General features: G+C 38.2%; 1 protein-coding gene across 44 annotated transcripts in view; it reads left to right on the top strand.

Annotated features, from left to right (window-relative positions):
• The window catches only part of LOC132106109 (MAP kinase-activating death domain protein-like), a 73,390-nt gene that overhangs the window by 25,946 nt on the left and 23,433 nt on the right, over positions 1–24,011 (top strand). For 10 of the 44 annotated variants that reach the window (XM_059511838.1, XM_059511953.1, XM_059511963.1 and 7 more), the window contains exons 4-17: positions 459–792; positions 6,685–6,994; positions 8,517–8,648; positions 8,730–8,843; positions 8,980–9,060; positions 12,809–12,865; positions 14,130–14,302; positions 14,918–15,153; positions 18,159–18,318; positions 18,885–18,988; positions 19,132–19,328; positions 19,413–19,666; positions 19,781–19,920; positions 20,721–20,819. In XM_059511838.1, coding sequence (XP_059367821.1) covers positions 459–792; positions 6,685–6,994; positions 8,517–8,648; positions 8,730–8,843; positions 8,980–9,060; positions 12,809–12,865; positions 14,130–14,302; positions 14,918–15,153; positions 18,159–18,318; positions 18,885–18,988; positions 19,132–19,328; positions 19,413–19,666; positions 19,781–19,920; positions 20,721–20,819 — 2,391 coding nt within the window. Of the gene's footprint in view, positions 1–458; positions 793–6,684; positions 6,995–8,516; positions 8,649–8,729; positions 8,844–8,979; positions 9,061–12,808; positions 12,866–14,129; positions 14,303–14,917; positions 15,154–18,158; positions 18,319–18,884; positions 18,989–19,131; positions 19,329–19,412; positions 19,667–19,780; positions 19,921–20,720; positions 20,820–21,270; positions 21,310–21,538; positions 21,569–23,607; positions 23,668–24,011 lie in introns of all 44 variants that reach the window. The other 34 variants (XM_059511884.1, XM_059511974.1, XM_059511982.1 and 31 more) reach the window with 8 other exon arrangements.

Genomic DNA, 24,011 nt, shown 5'->3' with positions numbered 1-24,011 from the left:
AGTAATGTCATACGACTCCTTTAAAATGCAGACGGAATCCAATCATAAAAATGGAATCTGATGGCATGAGCACACTTCATATGAACTTCATCTCCAGAGCTACTCTGAGAAGAGTTAATTGTGTTTTAAAATAGTAATTAAATTGTTATGGTTGTATGCATACAGTTTTTGATAATAAATTTGTATTAAATTATAAAACACAGAATCCCAAAAAATCCAAACATAACAGAATTTCTCAAAATATATATATATTTTATGGAGCACTAATAGATTACAAATTAAGATTTATTAATTTGATTATAAACATTTTATTAAAGGATTAAAATTTAATCCAGAAAGATTAAATTGGTAAAAGCTGCGAATTTGGGATAAAATCAAATGGATTTCATGGGGACCTTCTTATGGCTGTAAGTGTGCAGTCACTACATCATTTTTCCTTAATATTTTTCTTTATACAGGAGAAAAGCCCCCTCATACAGACCCCGCAGTGGAGGCCACAGAGAAATTTGACCCCTCCACATCGACTCTTCCAGGCGAATCTACGCTGCCCCCTGCAGGAGATGAGACTTTGCCACCAGGCGAGCCAGGCAGCACCGGAAAGTCTCCACGATCCAAACACACTGGTCGACAAGCACCACAGAACCGGAACAGCACGTTAACATCTCTGTGCATTCTGAGCCACTACCCCTTCTTTTCTACGTTCAGGGAGTGTCTGTACATCCTCAAGCGCATGGTGGACTGCTGTAGCCAGCGGCTCAACCAAAGACCCGGTGCTGCTAAGTCCACACAACGGTGAGAACAGCCTTTATTCTTTTCTGTGAAGTATGCAGTTATATAACATTGCCCTGAGATTCAGCAAGATAATACTTGCCTGCAGTGCAGTGTTTTGCGGTATCTTACAGTAGAGTGTCAAATACTGTGGTGCTGCCAGAAGATGCTATCTCTGCATTACACCGTCACAACTGGCAACATTCTGCCTCTGTTTACAAATCCTGTTACTATCTGTTTTTGTTTATTCCTTAGAGTTAATTCACACAAAACATTTCAATTATAGTGATGCAATGAAATAAAAAAATCTTGACAGAAACCCAAAATTATGCACACACTGCATCACAATCCGTTATATATATTCCATTATAATCCATTTATATATTGTTTCAATAAATATATTTAATGTAATAATATAGATTGACACTGTTTAGTAACTGATAAGCATTGTAATATTGATCACCATATACTCAATCCAAATGTTAACTATTTACATTTAGACATGTTTATTTCTCTAGTCATCAGTGAGATTGATGCACCGTCATATTTGCTGTCCATGTGGAATTGTTTATGCATCTTATCATCACCCATCATGCACTCATTTCCCACAAGATACCATCATTCATATTCATACAAACATATTTACATTAAAATAAATAAGTCATTGACCGAGGTAAAAAAATCTCTCTAATCTCACACATTTTACACACTTTCAAGCCTGGCCTGTCTTGATATATGTGGGAACCAATTCACATTTTTGTAGTTTCTTCTCTTCATTGTGTTTGTATTGCACTTCAACAAACAAATAGCTCTTCACATGTATCATAATCTAGCAACATGAATATGAGTAGAGTATTTGATTATTTTTGGGGGTGTATTGCCTCTAAAAATATGATTCTAGGAGCGCCAGAAGGGCTTGACATTGTTAGACCCTGTAGTGTTGTGGCTGTGATTAGAATGACAAGGTGCTGATGATTTTATTAAAAGAGGTCACAAGTGGAAGGATGTGTGACGGTGCTTGTGACTTGGAGAGAGGGACGAGCGAAAAGGATGTAGTGTGAAGAAGTTGCAGATGTGAAGGGCTGGGATTGTGTGAAGGAGAGAAGGGCTGGTTTCCTCTTGAAGGGTTGAGCACGTGGTTCTCCACACAGGACAGGTTTTAACTAAATCACAGTGGTAACGGTAGCTACATCCTTGAGTGCATATTGGTAAACAATCTGCACAATAACACTCTGCTGCAGATCAATAAGCACTGAGTAGAAGTTTTTTTATTTCTATGATTTCCTCAGCTGAGTCTATTCTCGTGTAACCTAGCAACATGAGCCTGAGTTGCATTTACAGGCCTCAGTTTGTTTACAGTGAATTGCCCTGCCAAGCCCCTTTTATTTGCACGCAAATGTGGAGAATAATTTTACCAGTATAGCAGCCTGTGTTAAGTATTCAGATCTGAAGTAGTTCATACTGTATGTTCCATGTAGATGCAGTGTTTTATCCTTTTATTTTCTTGCTCATTAAGTTTAAATTTGATTATGTCCATTTCAAACCGAAATCCACATTGCTAGGTGTTAGTCCACAGTTAGCTGTAACTGGTGTTAATCCAAAATCAACTGGTTTATCATTGTTAAAGCCTGTGTATTGATTTTTGTAAGGATGAGGAGGTGATACTATGAATAAAAATTGACTTTAATTTCTTTGATGAAAGCTTGAAAGACACTTACAGTGAGATCCAGGATGTGATCTTTTAAATGTTGTTGTTGTAAATGTCTTTTCATACTTAATCTAATAGTTCAAAACGTGCTAAGAAGCTAATATCTGCATGCTTCTAATAAACAAATCCATAATTTAAGACAGTCTAAACTAAAATTCAGACCAGATTACTTTTTAGTTGTAGAAAGCTATTTTGTGAATTATGGACGAGCGAGTGATGTAATTTGTACATTTCTCCAAATCGGTTCTGATGAAGAAACAAACTCATCTACTTCTTGGATGGACTGAGGGTGACTACATTTTCAGCAAATCTTCATTTTTGAGTGAACTGTTCCTTTAAAGTACTGACACAGAATCAGACTGCTCCTGTGTTTAGACTCACCTTGGTCATGAAGTCTACATGAAGCATGAATTTGTTTATGTTTATACAATGAATCAAAGTTAGCTTTTATCTGTTGTTAATATTAATGCATATTGGCTTGGCAGCCGTAAACAGCCTCTAGTTTGGCTGATGGACTATGCTACTTGGTGAAAGTGTAGTTTATTTTTGCTTTGTGCCCAAGTACCCCTATCTTACTGTTTTAATCAGTGCGCCTACCTACTTGGCAGTCTTAGACTATGACCTGGTGTCACATTACAGTGAAAATATCAAATAGAAATGACTCAGACAACATTAGAGTGTGAGTGTGTCTTTAAAGGCCATTTCTGACTCTGTCATCATGTTCTCTCAGTACTGCAGTCAGTGACCTTGGCTTTACCCACATTTGTAGCCTTTCAGTATGCACGACCCAACCTTTGCCATGCGTCATTCTCAGCTGGGCTATTCTGTGTGAGAATAACCATATGCCAGTCCAGTGGCCTAAAGAAACACACCAGAAATCAGTTTCCACTTTATCAGCACACTTAAACAACTAAAGCAACTCTGTTTCACTGTAGTTGTCCTCATTTAATGAAACGCAGGACACTTGTGATCATGAGAAACCAGGAAGTAGGGAAGAATGGGGGTATTTCCAGGCATAGAAAAGATTGAATCTTAATACAAATATATACAGTACTGTTTAAAATGATGGGGTCTGTAAGATTTACTTTGTAATTAATAACTTCTATTCAAGTTCTGATTAAATTAATGAAAAGAGACAGTACATACATTTGTAATACACAACATTTCTATTTTAAATAAATGCTGTACCTTTTATTTTTCTATTTTTGAATTATATTATATAATGTAAAAATATGTAAAAAATATATTATAATTTTTTTATAATGCTGAGCAGCAGAACGGTAGTAACACTGATAATAATAAGTGTTTCTTGATTTCTGAAGGATCAGTCTAGAATAGGAAAACTTTGTTTTAGCCATCACAAGAATGATTTACATTTGAAAATATATTAAAATTGAAAATACTTATTTTAAATTGAAATAATATTTGACAATGTTACTGTATCGATTAAAAAATATATATATATATATGTGTAGATGTATGTATGTATGTATGTATGTATATATATATACTGTATATATATATATATATATATATATATATATATTAAATAAATGCTGCCTTGGTGAACATAAGAGACTTTCCGAAACGTAAAAAAAAATCTTACCAACCTCAAACTGTTGAACAGTAGTGTTAGTGTGTGTTTCTTTTTTTGTCCAGCCCTAAAAATTTTTGTTTGATTTTGTCTCTTTTTGAGTGGAATCTGTATAAAATAATTTTTTAACAAACAAATCCTTGTTATTGTTTGTTGAATGTTGAATGACAGGAAAGTCATGAAAAAGGATGGAACTTCAAATGCAGGAACCCTGAATACAATAATGAAACAATTTAGCATATTGTAATATTATCATTAGCATCATTGTTTTTCAGTGCAGAATTGTGGTTGGTAAGAGGGTCTATTCATTAGCATTTGTGTCCCTAAACAGGCCTGTGTTAATATGCAACAATTTAAGTATGCAGCAGCAATACAATTACGGTAATAAAGAAGTCTCAGTGGTTTTGGCAGCACAAATTGACAGTAGAGGAAAAAAGACAGGTAGAGTGCAAGAGAACCAAACACGTTAAGAGTTGGAGCAAGTGCATGGAGCTGGTGGAGACAGGCTGTATGACAGATTGAGGCCACTGACTGTTCTCAGAGAGCAGCTGTGAGAAGTGGGAGTTCTCTGATGAACCAATTATGACTTACTGCAGTACCTCTACACACCCACACAACTATAGTCTGGCCTGTTTGGCTCTTTAGAAGAAGGCAGTGTGCTTGTGTATTTGAGCTCTAGTGAACTGACATGAATGGTTAAGTAGGCCTGAAAGATGAAAACCTGAAGGCCTGAAAACTCTTGACAAACTAAAACCGTAATTTATAAGCAAAATGAAAATCATTATTTTCTAATCTTCTTATTTCTAATACTTGGGTGCCATTACAATTATACCAAGAATATATTCCCCTACACAATTACAACACCACCAGCAGCTTGAGCGATTGATAAAAGCAGGAGGAATCCATGGATTTATGTTGTTTTTTTTCTGGCCCTACCAATCTTATACTGTACAGTTTTGGTGAATCCATGTGCGCTGCAGCTCCAATTACAATGTCATTTGCTGACAGAAGTTAAACCAATGTGGTCTTTTGATACTAAAACCCATCCACTGCGATGTGTGGTTACTTTAAACACTGAATGAACACCGTGCCACGCTTCACTCTGAAACACACAGCTCATATATTTATTTAAAGAGCAGGTTAAAAAAAAATCTTTTTTTTTTTTTTTTTAAATATCTCATTTGCAGTTTATAACGTAGATATCCTTAAATGAAAGCAATCTGCAAAGCTGTTAATCAAAAAAGTGCATGATGAATAAATATACTGTCTCTCAAAAGAGAGAGTCGACTCAGAATTGCCTTAACGAGTCTTCATATTTTCAAATCTTTTACCAAGATGCTAAACTTCAGCTGCAGGCACGATTCGCTTGTATTGGTGTTTTTGTTTTTTATGTCATTATAATATGAATGGATTGGAGCACTATATTACTGTTTTATGTAAAGGTGCTTTGTCAATGGTAGTGCTGGCTAACTGGCTCAAGGACTCCTCTCTGTGCCAATCACAACAGGCTTGTCCAGCTGACCAATCAGAGCAGAGTAGGCTTGTGGAAGGGAGGGGTTTGCTCCAAACCCAAAGTTTTTAATTTTTTCAACTTTAGTTAGTCTGTAATGTTTCTGTTTGAGCATAAACAAGATCTGCAAACTTACAAAGCTCAAAGTCTAATTATTTAACAGATATCACTTTTCAAAAAATACAATGAATGACCTGTTACCGACAAATGGGATGAGACCTGGTTGAGCTGCAGTAGAGAAGGCAACTAGTGTTATCACTGTGTCAGAGACAAGCTAGCTTCACTTAGAGAGGTTACAATCATCCGGGTTTAAATTGTGCTCAAATGGATTTGATTTTGACACAATATTTACACTGGAGCTCGCTGCAGGCCACTATGGTAAGGGGCATGACATTTCCCGACCAGGTGCTGAGTGCTGTCAATCACAACACACACTGACCCAGCTAACCAATCACAGCACAGTTCATATTTCAGAAGTCCTGGTATTGAAGGTGGAGAGAGCGCTGTACATGTACTCCCCCCATCTACAATTCCTGCCGGCCAGAGACTCGAACACACAACCATGCCAGTCTGGGGAGAGAGGTTTTGTAATAGTGTAAAATATTAGAAAAATAATGTGTTTTTCAAACAACCTAGTATGAGAGCCTTTTCTAGTACACCCCCGAAACAAAATTAAGACTTTCTAAAAGAGCATAATGTGACCCCTTTAAGCATTAAAATGCATGGTAATGTAAACCGTAAAGTGACCACTCTGTGTATGTTACGGTGTAGTCAAGCGCTTGTAGAGCTTTTGAATTGTGTGCCTGTTGATTGCAGTACCACTTTACTTAAAGTGATTAGTAGTTTAATCCTGAACAGTAGAGGCCAGCTGCCACTGTTTTTGTGATATTTCTGTTTACCAGAAACTAGAATACACAAATTCAGAATCACTGAATTAGGACAATACCTGAATGTACTGAGCAATAGTATTGTGCAGCAGTATGAACAAAGATGGAAAAAATGGAAAGCGAGCTTGTGGTACTTGTTCTTGGTTGTACCTTTGAACCCAAACCCTGATCCTAATCAAAAACTTAAAACGTGTATGTGTGTATTTCTCTCCCCCAGGGACACAATGTGGCGTGTTTTTACAGGCTCTCTCTCCATCGAGGAAAAGGAAAAGGGCAGTCAGGTGCTCCAGGACCTGAGGGAGATCGAGTCGTGGGTGTATCGGCTGCTGCGCTCCCCGGTGCCTGTTGCTGGTCAGCGACGTGTTGACGTGGAAGTGCTCCCCCATGAGCTGCAGCCTGCACTGACCTTTGCCCTTCCAGACCCTTCCCGCTTCAGCATTGTAGACTTCCCGCTCCATCTGCCTCTGGAGCTGCTGGGGGTTGATGCTTGTCTTCAGGTCCTGGCCTGCATTCTGCTGGAACACAAGGTTCGGATAGCATAGACCCTTAGATTACCATATTTGTGTACTATTTTCATGGTAGGCCAATTAATACGGTACCACCATGCTACATGTCCAGAAATACCATGGTACTTTTTTGCTAGTGTTGTCATGCTTGTTTTCTCAGGCCCCGTCCACACGGAAATGCGTTTCCCTGTATACGCATACATTTTGTATCGTATAGGCATTTCGTCCACATGGATTCTGCGTTTTGGGAGAGTGAAACCAATATTTTTTGAAACCGGGTCCCAGAGTGGATAAATTTGAAAACGCCGCCTTTTCGTTTTCTGAAATGACGCCATCAGCCCACATCTCGCCCCTAGTCAGACACCTCTACGTCACGTAACAGCAACAAAAACATGAACACACACTGAACAATTTTTTTTTTATTAACTAACATTAACACAGATTAATAAATGTATTGTTCCATGTTCGTTTGTGCACCACCACTAGGTTTATGTGTATAGTCCATGTCTTCTCCGTTTTTAGTGTATCTCTGTGGCAGTCTACAGCACCACATGCTGGTCTGGCATGTATACTACATCGTTTGGACGCGGATATTTCTTGAGACGAGGGGAAAAAAATGATCGGATAGGGAAAAGCTCTGGCTTCATGTGGACGTAGCCTCAGAGAGAGCCCCGGCTGCGTGCGCATGCTCACCTTCACCATCTTCAAACAACACGAGCACTGTCTTGCTCTCTCTCCCTCGCGCATATGAATCAAAATCAATTGACACGATGGTGTCGATATCCTAAACTGCCGAGATAATTACACAACGCGTACACGTCTGATTCGCGAACTAATGATTCCTTTGAACCGATTCAATTTAATGAATGGTTTAAACAACTGACCTGTCCAACACTGAACTCACGAGATGTCTGAATTGGTGTATAAAAAAATCTGTAACACTTTACAATAATGTTCTATTTATTACACTGTTTAACTACATTATTTAACATTTACTATTACTAAACTGCACTTCTACAACATTGTTAATTTCAACGTTTAGGCTGTAGCCTTCATTGTTGAAATCAAAAGTTGTACAGTATTTGTTAACATAGTTAATGCACTGTAAAGAAACATTACCAAACAATGAAGAGCTGTGTTTTTATAAACTAAGATTAATAAATATAGTAACAAAAGTATTGCTCGTGGTAAATTCATGTTAGTTAATATGTTAACAATTCAAACCATATCCTAAAGTTACAAACAAATAATTTACTCTAATTTAAATAAAACTCTGATGTTTAAATAATTTTAAATGAGAATGTAAGTGTGCTCACCCCATTTTGGTTTGTAAGAAAAAATTAGACTAGATTTCATATCGCAATATATATATTGCAGAAAAATAAATATTAATATTAATAATATTCGGCCATTTGTGAAATATACACTACGTCTGTGTCGTGGATGAGATTTAATGGTTGACTATAGATCTGCTGTTTCAAATGAAGCTAGTCTTCATCATTTTGCCAATGTGGGTCACACTCTCACCCTTTGCCGTCTATAGGTGGTACTGCAGTCCAGAGATTATAACGCCCTCTCAATGAGCGTCATGGCATTTGTTTCAATGATTTACCCCCTTGAGTACATGTTTCCTGTCATTCCACTGTTGCCCACCTGCATGGCCTCCGCAGAACAGGTAACACAACATCTTTTTTTGAACGGTTGGTGTATAAACAATGAAGCTCTCTTTCTCACACACATATCTTCTTTTGTCTAGCTCCTGCTAGCACCCACTCCATATGTCATCGGTGTGCCTGCCAGTTTCTTCCTGTACAAGTCCGATTTTAAGATGCCTGATGACGTTTGGTTAGTGGATCTAGACTGCAACAAGGTATATCATCTGTTTAAGCTATCTGCAACTACCCAGACAGGGTGTTGTAGATTCTACAATGTTGTAAAACCTTTAACAATGAATTATGTGTGTACTATAGCGGTCCTATGTTTCTTCTGTATCTTTATCAATGTAGGTCATTGTTCCAAGCAACGCAGAATTTCTCCCTCCCCTTCCTGAACCTGAGGCCTCTGAGCTGAAGAAACACTTGAAGCAGGTAAGCGAACCAGATTTTCTCTTCTCTCTAAGGAGCCCTACCATTAGGTCTGAATCTGAAGCGAATACTATCTGGATTCTAGAAGCAATGCTTAGTAATTATACTGTCTTCTAACAGCTGCTGTAAACATGGCCAATTCTACTAGTGCATTTAAACCAAAGAGAAGGCTGACAATTCAAATATATATTTTAAACCCTGTCATTTGAAGCCAAATGCAGACAGAAAATTATTCATTTTCTGATGTTTCTTAAGTTTATGTTGACTGATTCATATTTTAGATGATGCTTTATGTATTATAATGACTGTATATTCTCCCCATTTTTTTTTATTCCAGCTCTTGGAGGTAATAAGTTTTGAGTTTCCCTTTCTATAGACTCAATAATGTTTCTAGTTCTCTCGCTTAACCCTTTACAATCCCACATAGACCCTTATCTAGAGCTTCTTACCTGATTCTGAGCACCTCTGAGCTCAATCAAACCCCATTAATATCAACTGTTTAAACATTTCACTGTGTTGTCATTAATCATTGTCATACTATACTGAACAACTCCGGCCTTCCTCATGTCTTTTTAATAGAGATGCATTTAATTTGATCACAATCTGTTGTTTTTGTTTTTGCTTGTCTGCAGTAGAATTTCTCAGCCAAATTGATTTACCATTTTGTTTCATCTGGCATCAAACATAATTATCATGCTGTCATTGTAATAACTCAAGCCAAAATAGTCAATACACTGAATCATCAGTTGTGTCGCATAGACCATGAGTCATGACTCTTCATTTGCAATTATGAATCACCATAATTCAGGTCCTCATCTTCAGATCATGATTGTTTTAAAAGCTGATTTAGATTGAAGGTCATCTCTTTCAGACATACAGTATTGCCCTATCATTAAAAAAGTCCATGAACCAATATGGAAATTCATACTGTTCTTGTGACTGTCATTCAGTTCTGTTTCTCACTCAGTTAAGCTTTAGATTTTAAGTAAATGCTATGTAACATCCTTAACGTCAACATGAAACCAAAATTCAACTTGTTCACTTCCTTAACACACATTACTGGGCCCGTATTCATAAAGAATCTTAATGCAAAAAGTAGCTCCTAGTGACAAAATTCGAAGAAAATTCTTAGAAATGTGGGCGTTTACTCTTAAAATTAAAGAAAAAATCCTAGTAAAGAAAAAAGTAATTCAGAAAGCATCTTAACCCTTAAAAGAGGTCTTAAGGTCAAACTTGTTAGGAGCACAGACGAGGACTTTTAAGAGGCTTAAGAGTTTCTTTAGCAGAGGAGAAAATGGCAGAAAGACGAAGAGGCAGAAGAAATGTGTTGCAGACAATGGATGACAGTGAGTTAATAAGACGCTATAGATTAGATCGTGCAGGATCAAGTTTGTGACTGATCTTATTAGAGTCGTGCTAACATCTCAGACACAGCACAGAAATGCCATAGCACCAGAAATTAAAGTAATCACTACATTACGATATTTGGCAACTGGGAAAATGCAACAATGCAATCGTGATGATTTGGGTCTGTCACAACCTGTAAGCAGAGTGATCACACAAACAATTACAGCACTTTCAGAACATCTTGTGTCGCAGTTCATTTCGTTTCCACTGGACATTCCCACCTTGCAGGCTCAAAAAACTGCATTTATGAATATAGCAGGCTTATATGTGCGCACAAGCAGGTGGGGGAATGAACCGTTAATAGTTTGTGCTATACGCTCCCATGTCTGCTTCTTGTCCCTTCGAATTTTCCTTTAAGAATGGCCTTGTGTTCATCCACTAACTGGGCTAACAGTAAACACTGTTCCTCTGTCCAGTTTGGCTTTCTTGCCCTTCTTGGTTTTGATTCCATGTTTGATACATTAAAACCAACATTCAAACCACCACTTAAATAGGACAGCAATCACTGTAATTGGAAAGAGTGGAACAATTTTTATCTTTCTAAGCCAATCAAATACCTTATAGGAAATTAAAAGCATGGTAAATAAAAAAAGGATTTATATACACACATATAATGTGTGTGTGTGTGTGTATGTGTGTGTGTGTGTGTGTGTGTGAGAGAGAGAGAGAGAGAGAGAATGATCAAATAGGAAAAATTACGCATGTAAATTCAAAGTGAGAATTAGAATAGACCCACTTAGGCCCAATCCCAATTCTACCCCTTAGCCCTTCCCCTTTCCCCTACCCCTCCGCTTTGCGCTTTCATGTGAAGGGGTAGGGGTGTCCCGATTCTCTTTTGGTTGGAGGGGAAGGGGTAAGGGGAAGGGCCAGATAGCCCTTCAAACAAAGATTTTTCGGGACCACACTTCAAACGAAGGGGTATGAATTATCTCAGCAACATGGCTGCTACAGCGAACAAAAAGACACATAGATGTAAGATTTTTTGGCATAAATAAAGATTTTAACGAAAAGTAATCATTTGTTTTATGTTACATTCAATTGTGAGTTCATATTAACGGTCATGTTACTCAAAGAAATGTTAGCAAAAAATCACTATTATTAACCTAATATGCTAACCTCATATCATTATAGACTGCATGATAGTCCCACAGCATGTCTGATCAGGGCGATAACTGCCGTAGACATTAATGGGGGCTAATCCCCCCAGTAATTAGAAATCGCTAAAACATTTAGAGAGAGAGAAATGGAAGTTGCGTGTATTTGCGTCTGTCCATTTATCTTTTTAGGGTGAGTTAACATAAAAACAGCGATTGTATACTCTCGTCGCTGGAAAATATAATGTAGCGATTCAGTATTTAAACTGTATTTAGTAAAAGCCGTGTGGCAGCGTTGACAAGTTTATTTTCTCCTGGATGTGTGATTTCTGATATGTGTGTTTGTCAGTAAGCAGCTCATTAATACAGAACGATAATTAAAGGCTCTAATGCGCACCAGCACACCAGTATATGTGTGTATTGTAAGAGCTAGACGATGAATGATGGCGTGTGACGTCATGGTAGTGGTGTCCCAATCCTTAGGGGAATATTGTCTCCCCTACCCCTTGACACTCTGTTTCAAGGGACAAGGGGTAGGGATAGGTGGAGGGGTAGGGGAAGGGGAAGGGGAAGGGGTATAAAATAGAATTGGGATTGGGCCTTAAAATCACTCTTTTTTTCCTTCTTGGACAACCAACCAATCACAGTCTTTTCCTTACTCAGAGTTGCTCTCAGATCGGTCCCGAATCGCTCTTAAGCTAAGACTCCTACATAAAAGTTTTTAAGCTAAATTAAGAGTTTTCTGAGAGGATTCTTAGAATCTTTATGAATATGGGCCCTGGTCTTTTTGTACATTATATTTCCACAAAATATCACTAAAACGTCTTTTCTTTTTGGGTAATGCCTCCAAAAAGAAAATCCTGTTTCACTCTGAAAAGCATCACATTATTGAGGTAAAAGTAAAACAGTTTAAAAATGGCATTGTGTTGACTAATAACTACCAATTAATATCCGCGGTGAAGTTTTGAGTTTTGAACACATTCTCCGATGACATGTTTGTGTGAGATCTGCTTCCCTTTCTTCCTGATAACCCACCAATTTTCCTTGGACTGGTGTGTTTTATGTTCTGTGTGCACTCATACTGTTCAGCTCATGGTGTGTGTGCGCTCAGATTCTCTCTGTTTGTCTCTCTGTGATTCCTCCCCCTCCTCCCCCCTTCCTCCACTCATGATTGGTCACATGATTTCCCAATCTTTCTCAGTGACAGGTAGTCATGTGACATTTCCTCCATGTGTTCTTGTGTCCTTCAGTGTCTGGTAAGGTTGACTGTGATCACCCAAAAGCAGATCTTCGCCTCCGATTCCAAGGTTTACAAATCTTTGCATTTTTAATGTGCACGGGAAAAAAATAACCTCTCCCCCCCAGCCATCAACACCAGTAGCCCTACACTTTATGTGAACTTAACAAATATTGAAACAATACAGATACTTCATTCCATACCCTTAAAAAAAATTATCTCACAAATGCACAAACTTGCGACTCTGTTTGCCTCCATAGTCCGTAACTCTTCGCACTCGTCCTCCCCTTCTCTTTGTGTGATGAAGGTCCTACAGAAACCCGTTTCTCATAGCACTATGTTTGGCTTGAGCATGTTTCAATGCAACTTACATTATGCTCATTAACCCAAAGCAAGAAATCGTTGTAATCAGCTGGAGCAGGTGATGTGATTGGTTTGGTAGCGTGCCGGCCCAAAGGCATGGTGAGCGCAGGGTCTGATGGAATGCCGGCTGAGAGGCATTGAGTGTGCAGTGGCAGAATTCCCAGAGTACTTTGTTAATGGCTCCATGTGATGACTGCACCCTTCCCTCTAACATTTTGACTATTAAATCTTTGATGCAATACCCTCGGTTCAGGCAATAACTTTCTCTCTTATCCCCATGTAACATTTTCTCAATTTTAAAGGGATAGTTCACCCAAACATTTAAATTATCATCAATTACCCACTCTCATATTGTTCCAAACCCATTAGACCTTTTTTCATTTTTGAAACCCAAATTATATTTTTTTTATGAAATCTTTTTTTGTTGTTGACAGTTTTAAACTTTGACATTACAAATAGTGCATAAAAGCATTGTGAAAGTAATCAATATGAATTTTTGTAAAAAAACATGATGGCTTTAGTGAATGGCAGTTTAGGCTATCATTCATGTATAAACACTGATCAACACACTTGGTAGAGAGATGGTAAACCGAAGCTCAAATGTGCTTGCTTGACGTGTGTGAACCAGTGATGTTTGTTCACGTTTGAGTTTCTGCTTACCATGTTTAATGATTGATGATTGATCAGTGTTTATATATTAATAAAAAGTCTAAAATAATTTGATATTAAACATACTTGGTTTGGAAAGAAATCAAGGTGTGTATGTTGAAAGATTTTTGATTTTGGGTGAAGTTGGTAACCGTTGGCCTCCAATGTGAGACGTGATTGCCTGAGGTGATGGTGCTCTTACAGTACATCAGTTTCCCCTGTCAGGATTAATTGTTAAATTGATCTCTCCTGTATCCATCTTCCTCTTCTACCTCTCTCTCTCTGTGTCTCTCTCACTCTGTGTCATTGACTCCTCTATGCAGGCTCTGGCCAGCATGAGTCTGAACACGCAACCTATTCTTAACCTGGAGAAGTTTCAAGATGGACAGGACATGTCTTTAATGCCCCCTGGTCGTGACAAAGCCTCCCCGTCCTCCACTGAGTTCAACCCGCTTATCTATGGCAATGATGTGGACTCAGTTGATGTTGCCACAAGGTATGAAGTACTGTAAACCGTATCAAATATGACAGGAATGAGGGGTTGGTAAAGGTGCAATGTTAATGGAGTGTGATTTTGGTGCAATTTAAGGTACCTAAATGAACTAAAAATAATGATTCTTATGGAAGCCCAGAACAGCCATAACATTTGTTTGTAGGCTTCTGTATGTTTCTAAACAACCAATGGGTCTCATTCACTAACCATGTATAGATGTGTCTGTGATATCTGCATACGAATGCCTTCACGAACAAAAACGATTTCATCAATAACTTTCATACTAATTATTTTTTTTATATAATAAAAGCAACTCATTAAATTGTTTGGCCATGTTTTATGCAAATTACTGTCCTTGGGGATGCTGTCACTCACCTGGAATACTTCAAATTCATTAACATTAGAACAAGGTTTAGAGCAAATTAATGTGCGGATGCACGTGTTGAGAATCTGGCGGTAATTGTTCATGAGCGGTTCCCCTGTGTGTATAAATATGAATAATCCTCACAGTTATTAGTGAACGAGACCTGTTGTTTTTGTTTGTGGTGCAGAAAACGCAAAATTTGAATCTAATATTTGTCTAATAGAAATGTTTTATCTTTTTGATCTTGCCGTTAGGGTGGCGATGGTGAGGTTCTTCAACTCTCCAAATGTGCTGCAAGGGTTCCAGATGCACACACGCACTCTACGTCTCTTCCCCCGTCCTGTGGTGGCATTCCAGGCCACATCTTTCCTGGCTTCTAGGCCGCGCCGGAATGGATTCACCGAAAAGCTCTCCCATACCCAGGCGGTGGAGTACTATGGAGAGTGGGCTCTCAATCCCACCAACCTGGCTTTCCAAAGGATTCATAACAGTGAGAGAATTAGATATACCTCATCCTTTGTCCTCAAGTTGCCTTTTCTTTGACCTCCATATTTGACTGTCACAATTCACCCCCTAGTGGCAGTTGTCATGACTTCTCAAATAGATTTCAGTTTGTGAAGACACTGACAGTAAGAGAATTTAAAGGGTTAGTTCACCCAAAAATGAAAATTATGTCATTAAAAACTCATGTCGTTTCTAACCCGTGAGACCTCCGTTCATCTACGGAACACAGTTTAAAGGGTCACTCCACCCATTTGCATTAAGAGGTCCATTGTTAGAAAACCAGTCATACTATTGAATAGTTGTGCAACATTCTCTCATTTTCCCCTGAGACGAGAGAAATCCACTATTTACCTTTTTCACTTCCTCCTACAATGACGCAAAAATCGTTGTTTGACGTCATTGTAGGAGGAAGTGTAAAAAGGGTGGATTTCTGTAAAGACTACAAGCACAAGTTCCCACCCTTTCAAACCTGCCCATAGGGGGTTGTACCTAATGTGCTAACAGACCTATCACAGATCAGTGCCCTTGCGTTTGATTTCACCGGGAGAAACTTTTCGAAAATATGGAGGAAAATACTAATTTTTCAGACGGATGCATTGGGGAGGATTTTGATTTAGACGAAGTTATGTTAGAAACGGATGTTCGTGGCTACCTTTATGAGCCACAGTACAGCGACGAGCAGCTAAAAAAACATGAAAAGCGTCAAACTAACACAGTAAAACATGGTTGATTTACATCGATAATAGCAAACTTATATATAACTTTTAGCTAAGTGTCTAACGTTACATTATTACGTTACATACTAACTTTACTTACTCATTTCTTGACAAGTGTAACGTTAGTTACTGAGGCAGACACATTAAAACAACAAGCGAGCAAAACATACAAGATATTTAGTTCGTAAACAGAAAAATCATAGGAGATGTGTTTCTTTACAGCAGACGACTATGTCAGTGTGTGTTCTCAGTAGCCACTAGCTGCTAATAGAGTCTAGTCAGAAATAACATTACCTCCAGGCAAATGCGTTTAGTGCTGCTAGTGCTGGTGGTTCCCGACGTTCCTGGCTTTTCGTCGTCATCGTCTAGCAAGGAAAATACTGAAGCAATTGCGTTTTTCAAAAGCGCGGGTCTCTTCAATCCTAGGGGGTTAGGCGCATAATCTTCGGGCTTGAAATGTAAACTGCACACCGTCTGATTTTTTTAGTGCTTCAAGTGTTGTGTCCTCACCGAACTTAGGGTTATTGATAGCCAGTAGCCACTTTTTGCACAAGTCCGTATATTTCGGGAATCTGTGAATACTTACTCCGGGTATTTTCCTTGTTCTTGAACAACATCCCGGTACTATGCAAGTGCACACCATTTTGTCACAAAAACATTAATTGGGTCGCAAAATAATTCTTCACAACAAATTGTGCCAAATAATTTACAATCGGTAGCGTAGAGGAGAGCTCAACTATAATCCACATTGATGGGCGGAGTAGTGGGAGTGGCCTGCGGAGCTGAGCATTGCAATGCACTATGGGGATTGTTGTCTACAGTCCACAAGCTCTAAAAAGTTATTTTGTGCCTTTTATAGGCCCAGAAGGACCAAAATAAAAAAAAATGATACTATTCTACTACATATATGACCCACTTTCAATACACATTCATGTCTCCACGGGTGGAATGACCCTTTAAGATATTTTAGATTTAGTTCGAGAGCTTTCTGTCCCTCCATTGAAAGTGTGTGTACGTACTCTGTTTATTGACCATGGTGGAATAAATGTATGAATAGTTGTTCATATAAATGTTTGCTAACACTTTTAGAAGGAACATATAAGGGGTTGCACAATGCAAAAATGTCGAACAATGTAAAAAAAAAACTTCTGCCCATTATGGTTTCCTGCACGTACTGTATTTTCGGTTCACAAAGTAATAGAATTACTTTTAAATTGTAATCTGATTTTATTATGACCTCGAATTTAAGTTGAAATGTCAATTGATCAGTTGGTCATTTGAATATCTTTCATTTGGATTCTCATGTCTCTCAGAGATCTCGCACCGGACACATACTCGCCAGTCTTGATTATTAGGTCATTGACTAATACTTTAGATGGCCACTCCTATGATCGCTCGTTCTGGAAATACTTTTGTTTAGTCCCCTTAGATCTGTACACATTTGAATAAAGCAACAATATCTCTAGTCAGAGGTCACGAAGCCGACCAATATTACTTTCTTTGATAGTAGCTTTGGTTTGGTCATGCCATGGTTTCTCATGTACACTTATTGTAGCTAGAGTAATATCACAGTAAAGGTTAGCCTCACCCTATTTAGGTTGGTTGAACAATATTCAGTTGACCTAAACAGAGATTCTCTTTTAGACCTTACAGTCTAAGTAAACTTGAACGAATACAAAGTGTTAGCCAGATCTCTAAATATCCAATTGGTGTGCCCTGTGCTCCATCTCAACTCTATTTCTGTAACTAACCTGATGCAGAAATGCAGTAACAAGGATACAACTTTTCACACTGAGACGATTCAAACGATCCCAAACATGACTGTGAATATCACTTGCAGTCATGTAGAACATTATATTATGCTATTGACCAGTCTGAGTGAAGGGAAAGATGGGCGAGGGGAAGGAATTGGATGATAGGTGAGAAAGGAGTTTTTCTTTATCTTCTCTCAGTGAGATGTGGAAACAGATGTCTGTATGTTAATGCACTGTGTTTGTATTGTCCGTATCTCAGAAGATCCAAGTGTCTGAGGTTCTTCAAGTCTTACTAGTACTTTATATTTATTTATGTATACAATATGCAAAACTCCAATAAGAATACAATAAGAATTCCTCTTCAGTTGTGACTTCCAGTCTAATCGCTGTTGTTTATTGCAGTCTAAATGCAGCTTTACACTTACCTGCATGTAGTTTCACTATAAAGACTGTCCATTATGTGTTTCCCATTTTGTGTGTAGGCAGTAATTATACTCTGTGTGTGTGTGTGTGTGTTTCAGATGTGTATGACCCCTCTCTAATAGGCGATAAGCCTAAGTGGTATGCCCACCAGTTACAGCCAGTGTTCTACCGTGTGTATGATGGAAACTCTCATCTGGCGGAGGCGTTGAGTGGACCCCTGCAGGATGAGACCAATGATTCAGACCCAACAGATGACAGGTTGAAAACACCAGATACACACTTACAGTACTCACTAATGCACATAGACCTGCATACACACTCACATCAATTCATGCACAAATCTTATTGATTCTTTTTTTTACATTTACATACACATTCGAAAGTCTGGATTCAGTAGTTTTTGGCTTTTTGTTTTGTTTAGTTTTTTTCCAAGAATATATATATATATATATATATATATATATGTGTGTGTGTGTGTGTATATATATATGTGTGTGTGTATATATAGTTGATCAAAAATTACAGTAAAGATTTTATATTGTTACAAAAGATTTCTTTTTTTTTCTTTTCTTATAGAAATAGAAAAGATTTATTTTTAATTGAAATCCTTAATTCTAAAAGCAATATCACTGTTTTAAACTGTATTTTTGATCAAATAAATGCAGCCTTATCGAGCATAAGACACTTCTTTCAAAAATATTACCAACCCAAAACCTTTGAACCGTAGTATATTTTTACAAGCATAATTTATTTTTGTGTGTGTTCAGACAGTTTTTGTTCATTTTAAATTGTATTTATTTGTTACTGGTTATTGTTTATCTCAGTGGCAGTGACAGTGAAGCATACGATGACTCCAGCTCTTCCTACTCGTCTCTGGGAGACTTTGTGAATGAGATGATCAAAGGGGACATACAAGGGGACACACCAAGTAAGCTTCTCCATTTTTAATCTCTTTCCTGACCGCATATTCTTCTTCTTACCCTGATCACTCTGTAAAGAAAAATCTTGATTAAACTCCAAAGTATTGAGAAGTTCAGCTTTATAATTCTTATGTTTACACTCTTTCTTCAGATGTTGACACCCTGACCCATGCTGCGCTGGGAGATGCGAATGAGGTAGAGATCCATTACTTCCAGGAGTATAAGGGGGACAACGGTGACCCAGAGCCAGAAGGCCTGCCAGAAGCAGCGGACCATCAGCCACTGCGGTCCAGCTCCAGCACGACGGCCAGTTCCAGCCCCAGTACAGTCATACAGGGAGTCAACCATGTCAGTGCTCAGACTACGTCATCTGAATCTAGAGGAAAGCATCATGTGCTGGGATCTCTAAAGAGTGTGTGCTTCTTTGTGTAGGAACAGAAGGAACCCGTTGAGGTGGAGGCGACAGCTGGCGTAACCCTCCAGAACCCTGTCCCAGGATTGGGAGCTCCACCTTTTACAAGACCCACTTCTGATCCGGTTCCTGTTGACCCAGCCAATAAGAAGCGAGAGTACGATAATCCCTATTTTGAGCCCCAGTATGGCTTCCCTTCAGAGGACGATACTGAAGCAGATGAGCAGGAGGAGAGTTACACACCGCGATTCAGCCAGAATCTCAATGGCAACAAGTATGTACTCGGTCAATACTTGGAGATAGCCCTATATACAAACACACAGAATCTATATCTCAGCTGCACAGACCAGCTCTCAACATCCTCTCTCTGAATTGTGTGTCTGTTTAGACCATCTCGTCCATTGAGACCCAGCAGTCTGAAGCTTCCGGGTGAATCTGATGGGGAGGGAGACTCCAGAAATAGCTCTCCAAACTCCACCATCTCCAACAATAGCAACGATGGCTTCGGGGGACTCATGTCCTTCGCCAGTAAGTGGCCAGCTTAACATAACCTCTATTCATTCCTTAGCAGCTCATGCTCACATTGCAAATTTGGACATAATACTGAAAACACAAATTCTTGAATTATTTGAAGATGGTTGCTTGAATTTTTGACTTGATTTCCATCTAGAAATACTCATACTTGTGATTCTGTAACAGAATTGAGAAATACTGGAAGGTTACATGGCATTTAACTTTTTTTAATATGTATTAATACTTACACTAACCGTTCAAGCTTTGGGATCTTTTTTTTATGATTAGATCGAAAAATGGTAAACAAAATTGTTTCTTGAGCACCAAATCAGCATAATAGAATGATTTCTGAAGGATCATGAAGACTGGAGCAATTACTGCTAAAACAAAAACAAGCTTTTCCATTACAGCAATGAATACTATTTAAAAATATATTATTCAGTTGTAATTTTATATTGTGTATAATTAGGAATTATATTGTAATAATTATTTTACATCATGATACTAATATTTCACAATAGTACTGTTTGTACTATATTTTTGATTCAATTAATGCAGATTTGGTGAGCATCAGTGTCTAATTTCAAAAACATTGTTACATTTTTCCAACCCCAAAGCTTTGAGCAGTAGTGTATATTAATATGTACTCTTTAATTATCAGAATATCTTCATTGGCACCCTGACCTTTGCTAAGGGTTTGAACATTGTAAAATTTCACTAGTATTGACACTGACTATTGACATTTCTGGTGTTGTGGCTGCATACACAAACGTGTGTTCTCTTTTGTACGTTTCACCTTAATGGTACGCGTGCAGGTAACCTGTATAAAAACCATGGCACCAGTTTCAGTCTGTCCAGTCTAGCTCTGCCTAATAAAGCACGAGAGAAGAACACGCCGTTCCCCAGTCTCAAAGGTACACACATCCCCTCAGATCTCTCCATGTGACCTTCCCACTCATTCACCCATCTCGCCCTGCCTCATTTCTCCAGTCTAATCCAGTTATCTTCTCTTCTTCTTCTTCCTTTCCTTTTCTCCAAACACTTTCTTTATCTTTCCTTTCCCTGTCTAATTCTTTCTTACCTCCGTGCTATTAATGGTTGAATCACTCCAATTAGTCTGATCTTGTTGTATTACCTCCACTGAATTCAAGTAATTTAAGGGTCAAATAAGTAGATGTTAATTCTACTTCAGTAATTCTGTAGTTTAAGGGAAAGTGACACTATGTCTGTTTAGTATAGGCATTAGCTTTAGAAAGACTCCAACCTCAGCTGTTTAAAATCAATGTTTCCTAATTGACTAGTTTTCATTTTTCGACCTTTTTCTCTTCTTCCTTTTATAATTTGTTTTATGTATTTCTTTTAAAGAATATTTTCATTTTGATTTAACAGAGGACACAGATCAAGGTTTGTGGGAATGTTGCCTGATTTCTTTGCCCCACCTCTCATGTCTTTTATCCAGAGTTGCTGCCCTGAAAGTGACCAGTATCTTGCCTCCTTTTCGCACTGTGAAGAAAGGCGTAGACATATAGTCACTTTCTAATCTAGCAACCACAGTTCTTATGCTGTAGCTGCTGTTGTTATTGTTGACTTTATTTTCTGTTTGTTTATGATTTTGGATGATTGTATTGCACAGACGATGCTGATGACAGTCCTGAGAGTCCTGGTATGTTTCATATCTGTAGCCTGCCCTAATGATGAAACCAGTTGCTGTTTATAGTAATATAGACCCTTTGAGTCCTGAGAGAATGAGAAACTCTGCCCACTTTTCTCACTCTGAACCTGACTGACAGACTTGCATTGGTTCCTATCTGCTGTCCTGGATGCTTCCATTTACACCCCTAAATTTGAACTCTAGCGCCAAAGAGCACTTGGTACAACAGCAACTGATAATGCGTGCTATTTCAGGGTTGGAAAATAAAATCTTGTTGGACAGCAGTTTGGAACCTAAGATAGAGGATATATCTGTGCTCACATATATATCCACTATGCATTTCCTTCTCCTCTTTCCTATTCTGTGATTATTAGTAATTAACATAATAATGGTGGCACCTCTTAATAGACACCAGCCAGTTTGTGGTTGCATTTCAAAACATTAAAGGATGTCACTGTAGGAATGGGATGATATGATTTTTGACTGCTCTTTGTGTCGTGTGCGGTGTGTTTTTGAAGTGACCTTTTTTTCATTTGTGTGTCATCTCAACTGGAGACAGAGTTGAGGTCTGTTCCATTTCAATTCCACCTGAATTCTCGGGTGAATTGAAGATAACAAAACCATTAAAGTACATTGTACATTTCAAGCTCTGATCGGCTTCAGAACTGAAATGTAGTTTTTACTAAACTTGGCTGATGGGTTTCCACCAAAGTCTCGATAAAGAAGACTTGGTGGTTGTGTAGGTGTTTTAAGATAAATCGATGATATGTCAAGGATTGTAGCTTGAATGCACAGATATTGTGCAGCTTTAAGCAGAGCGGCAGTAATGCTGCTTTTAGAGCTGGGCACAGAAGAAAACCAATTGCACTCCAGGAGGTGAAACCACACTGCATTTCAGCTAGCATGTCGACTGGTAATTATTTTTTTTTCTTTTTTCTTTCATTGTTCAGTGAACACACACACACACACCTTTTTTCAGTATAGTTTCACAGTCTATTGACCAGACAATCCTTTCTGACAGTTTTACTGAAGAAGGTGCTGTTGGCCTTGTTTTCTTTAACAATAAAAAAATATCTATTTATTGTAGTCTTGTTAAAAAATCGTGTCGTGCCTGACAAAGACCTGATGGTCGAAACGTTGCAATAAATATTTCCTATGGAGCAGTTATATCAGTGTGCAGACAATACATTTGTTCTTTTGTTAAAAAAATGTTCCCCCTTGCTATCTCCTAGAAGTCATTTTGTGCTCTTTTCAGAGTTTATATTTCTCTGCATCCAAATTAACAGCATCCAAATGCACAGTGTTCAAATACAGTATACTATGTAATATAACAATAATAATCAATGAGTCATGACTATTCTGATTTTTAAAACTCACACTGAGAGGAATGAATCTAGATTTCATGTCATGTTGAATGTGGTCATTCAAAAGGAGCAGATTCTTTTTTATTCTGGATTGTACATCCAAATGCAACGGATTCTCAGAAAAAAAAAATCAAATGGGGACTTTTGAGTCTCGAGTCCAAAAAAAAAATGTAATAATTGAAACATGCACAAATGAATTAAGTTAAGATCAATAACATGCATTTACAAAATAGATTTCATGGCAATTTAAAAATAAATCATTTATAATTTAGGCCTGAAACATTTTTACAATATTACTGGTTATTATTTTATGCCATGGTATCTGTTTAGTTCTTGTTCTTTTTATGAATTGAGTTTTGTAGAATAGCTTCATTCGATCATTACTCATGTAATCACAGTTAATCAAGACCTCCCAAATCACAAGCTATTCTGACCAAATCAAAGTCTGAAATGCTTGTATTTTTCTGATTTCTGTCTTTCTCTCATTTTCTCTCTCTCTCTTTCTCTTTTTTTCTTTTCTGTCTATCTCTCTCATATTCCATGCTCTCTGCTGGTTTTCTCTGTTGTATATGTACATGTGTCCGGTGCTTGTGGTTGTGGGTTGATGTTTGGACTGGTTCTGTCTGGGCCGGTGTTGTTCTCTGTCCCCTCTTTGACCCCTGCACTAATTCTGGCTTCTGTGTCCAGTATTTGGGCTAAATTCTCTAATGGAGATTGTAACAGAGATCGGCCCGGGGAGCGGAGAAGGTGGGTTCTGCCCTTTGCTGCGTGAGCTGCATGCTTCTCCAAAGCCAGTCAGCTACATCTCCCAGCATCCTGTTCCACTGTTGCTTCCTCATTCCTAATGTCAGATGTCAGTCACCGTGATTGTAACCATCTGAGTCTTTTGTTCACATGTCATGTCTTCTGTTGATGGACTGGGCCTGTAATGTACTGTAGAAAGAATAAGACTTGTGCTGTATCATATAGACATTTTGGGAAAGGTGCAGGTTAGAGAGATTGAAGATCTCCATGAGGTTCGTCTAATAAGCTCTAGGTAGCATTTGGATTTTGGATTATCCTAAAACTGAGATGAAGTTGTTTGTCCATCC

This window comes from Carassius carassius, chromosome 2 (assembly GCF_963082965.1).
Source record: "Carassius carassius chromosome 2, fCarCar2.1, whole genome shotgun sequence".
NCBI classification, from domain to species: Eukaryota; Metazoa; Chordata; class Actinopteri; order Cypriniformes; family Cyprinidae; genus Carassius; species Carassius carassius.
This window is presented reverse-complemented; position numbering and strand designations above follow the sequence as displayed.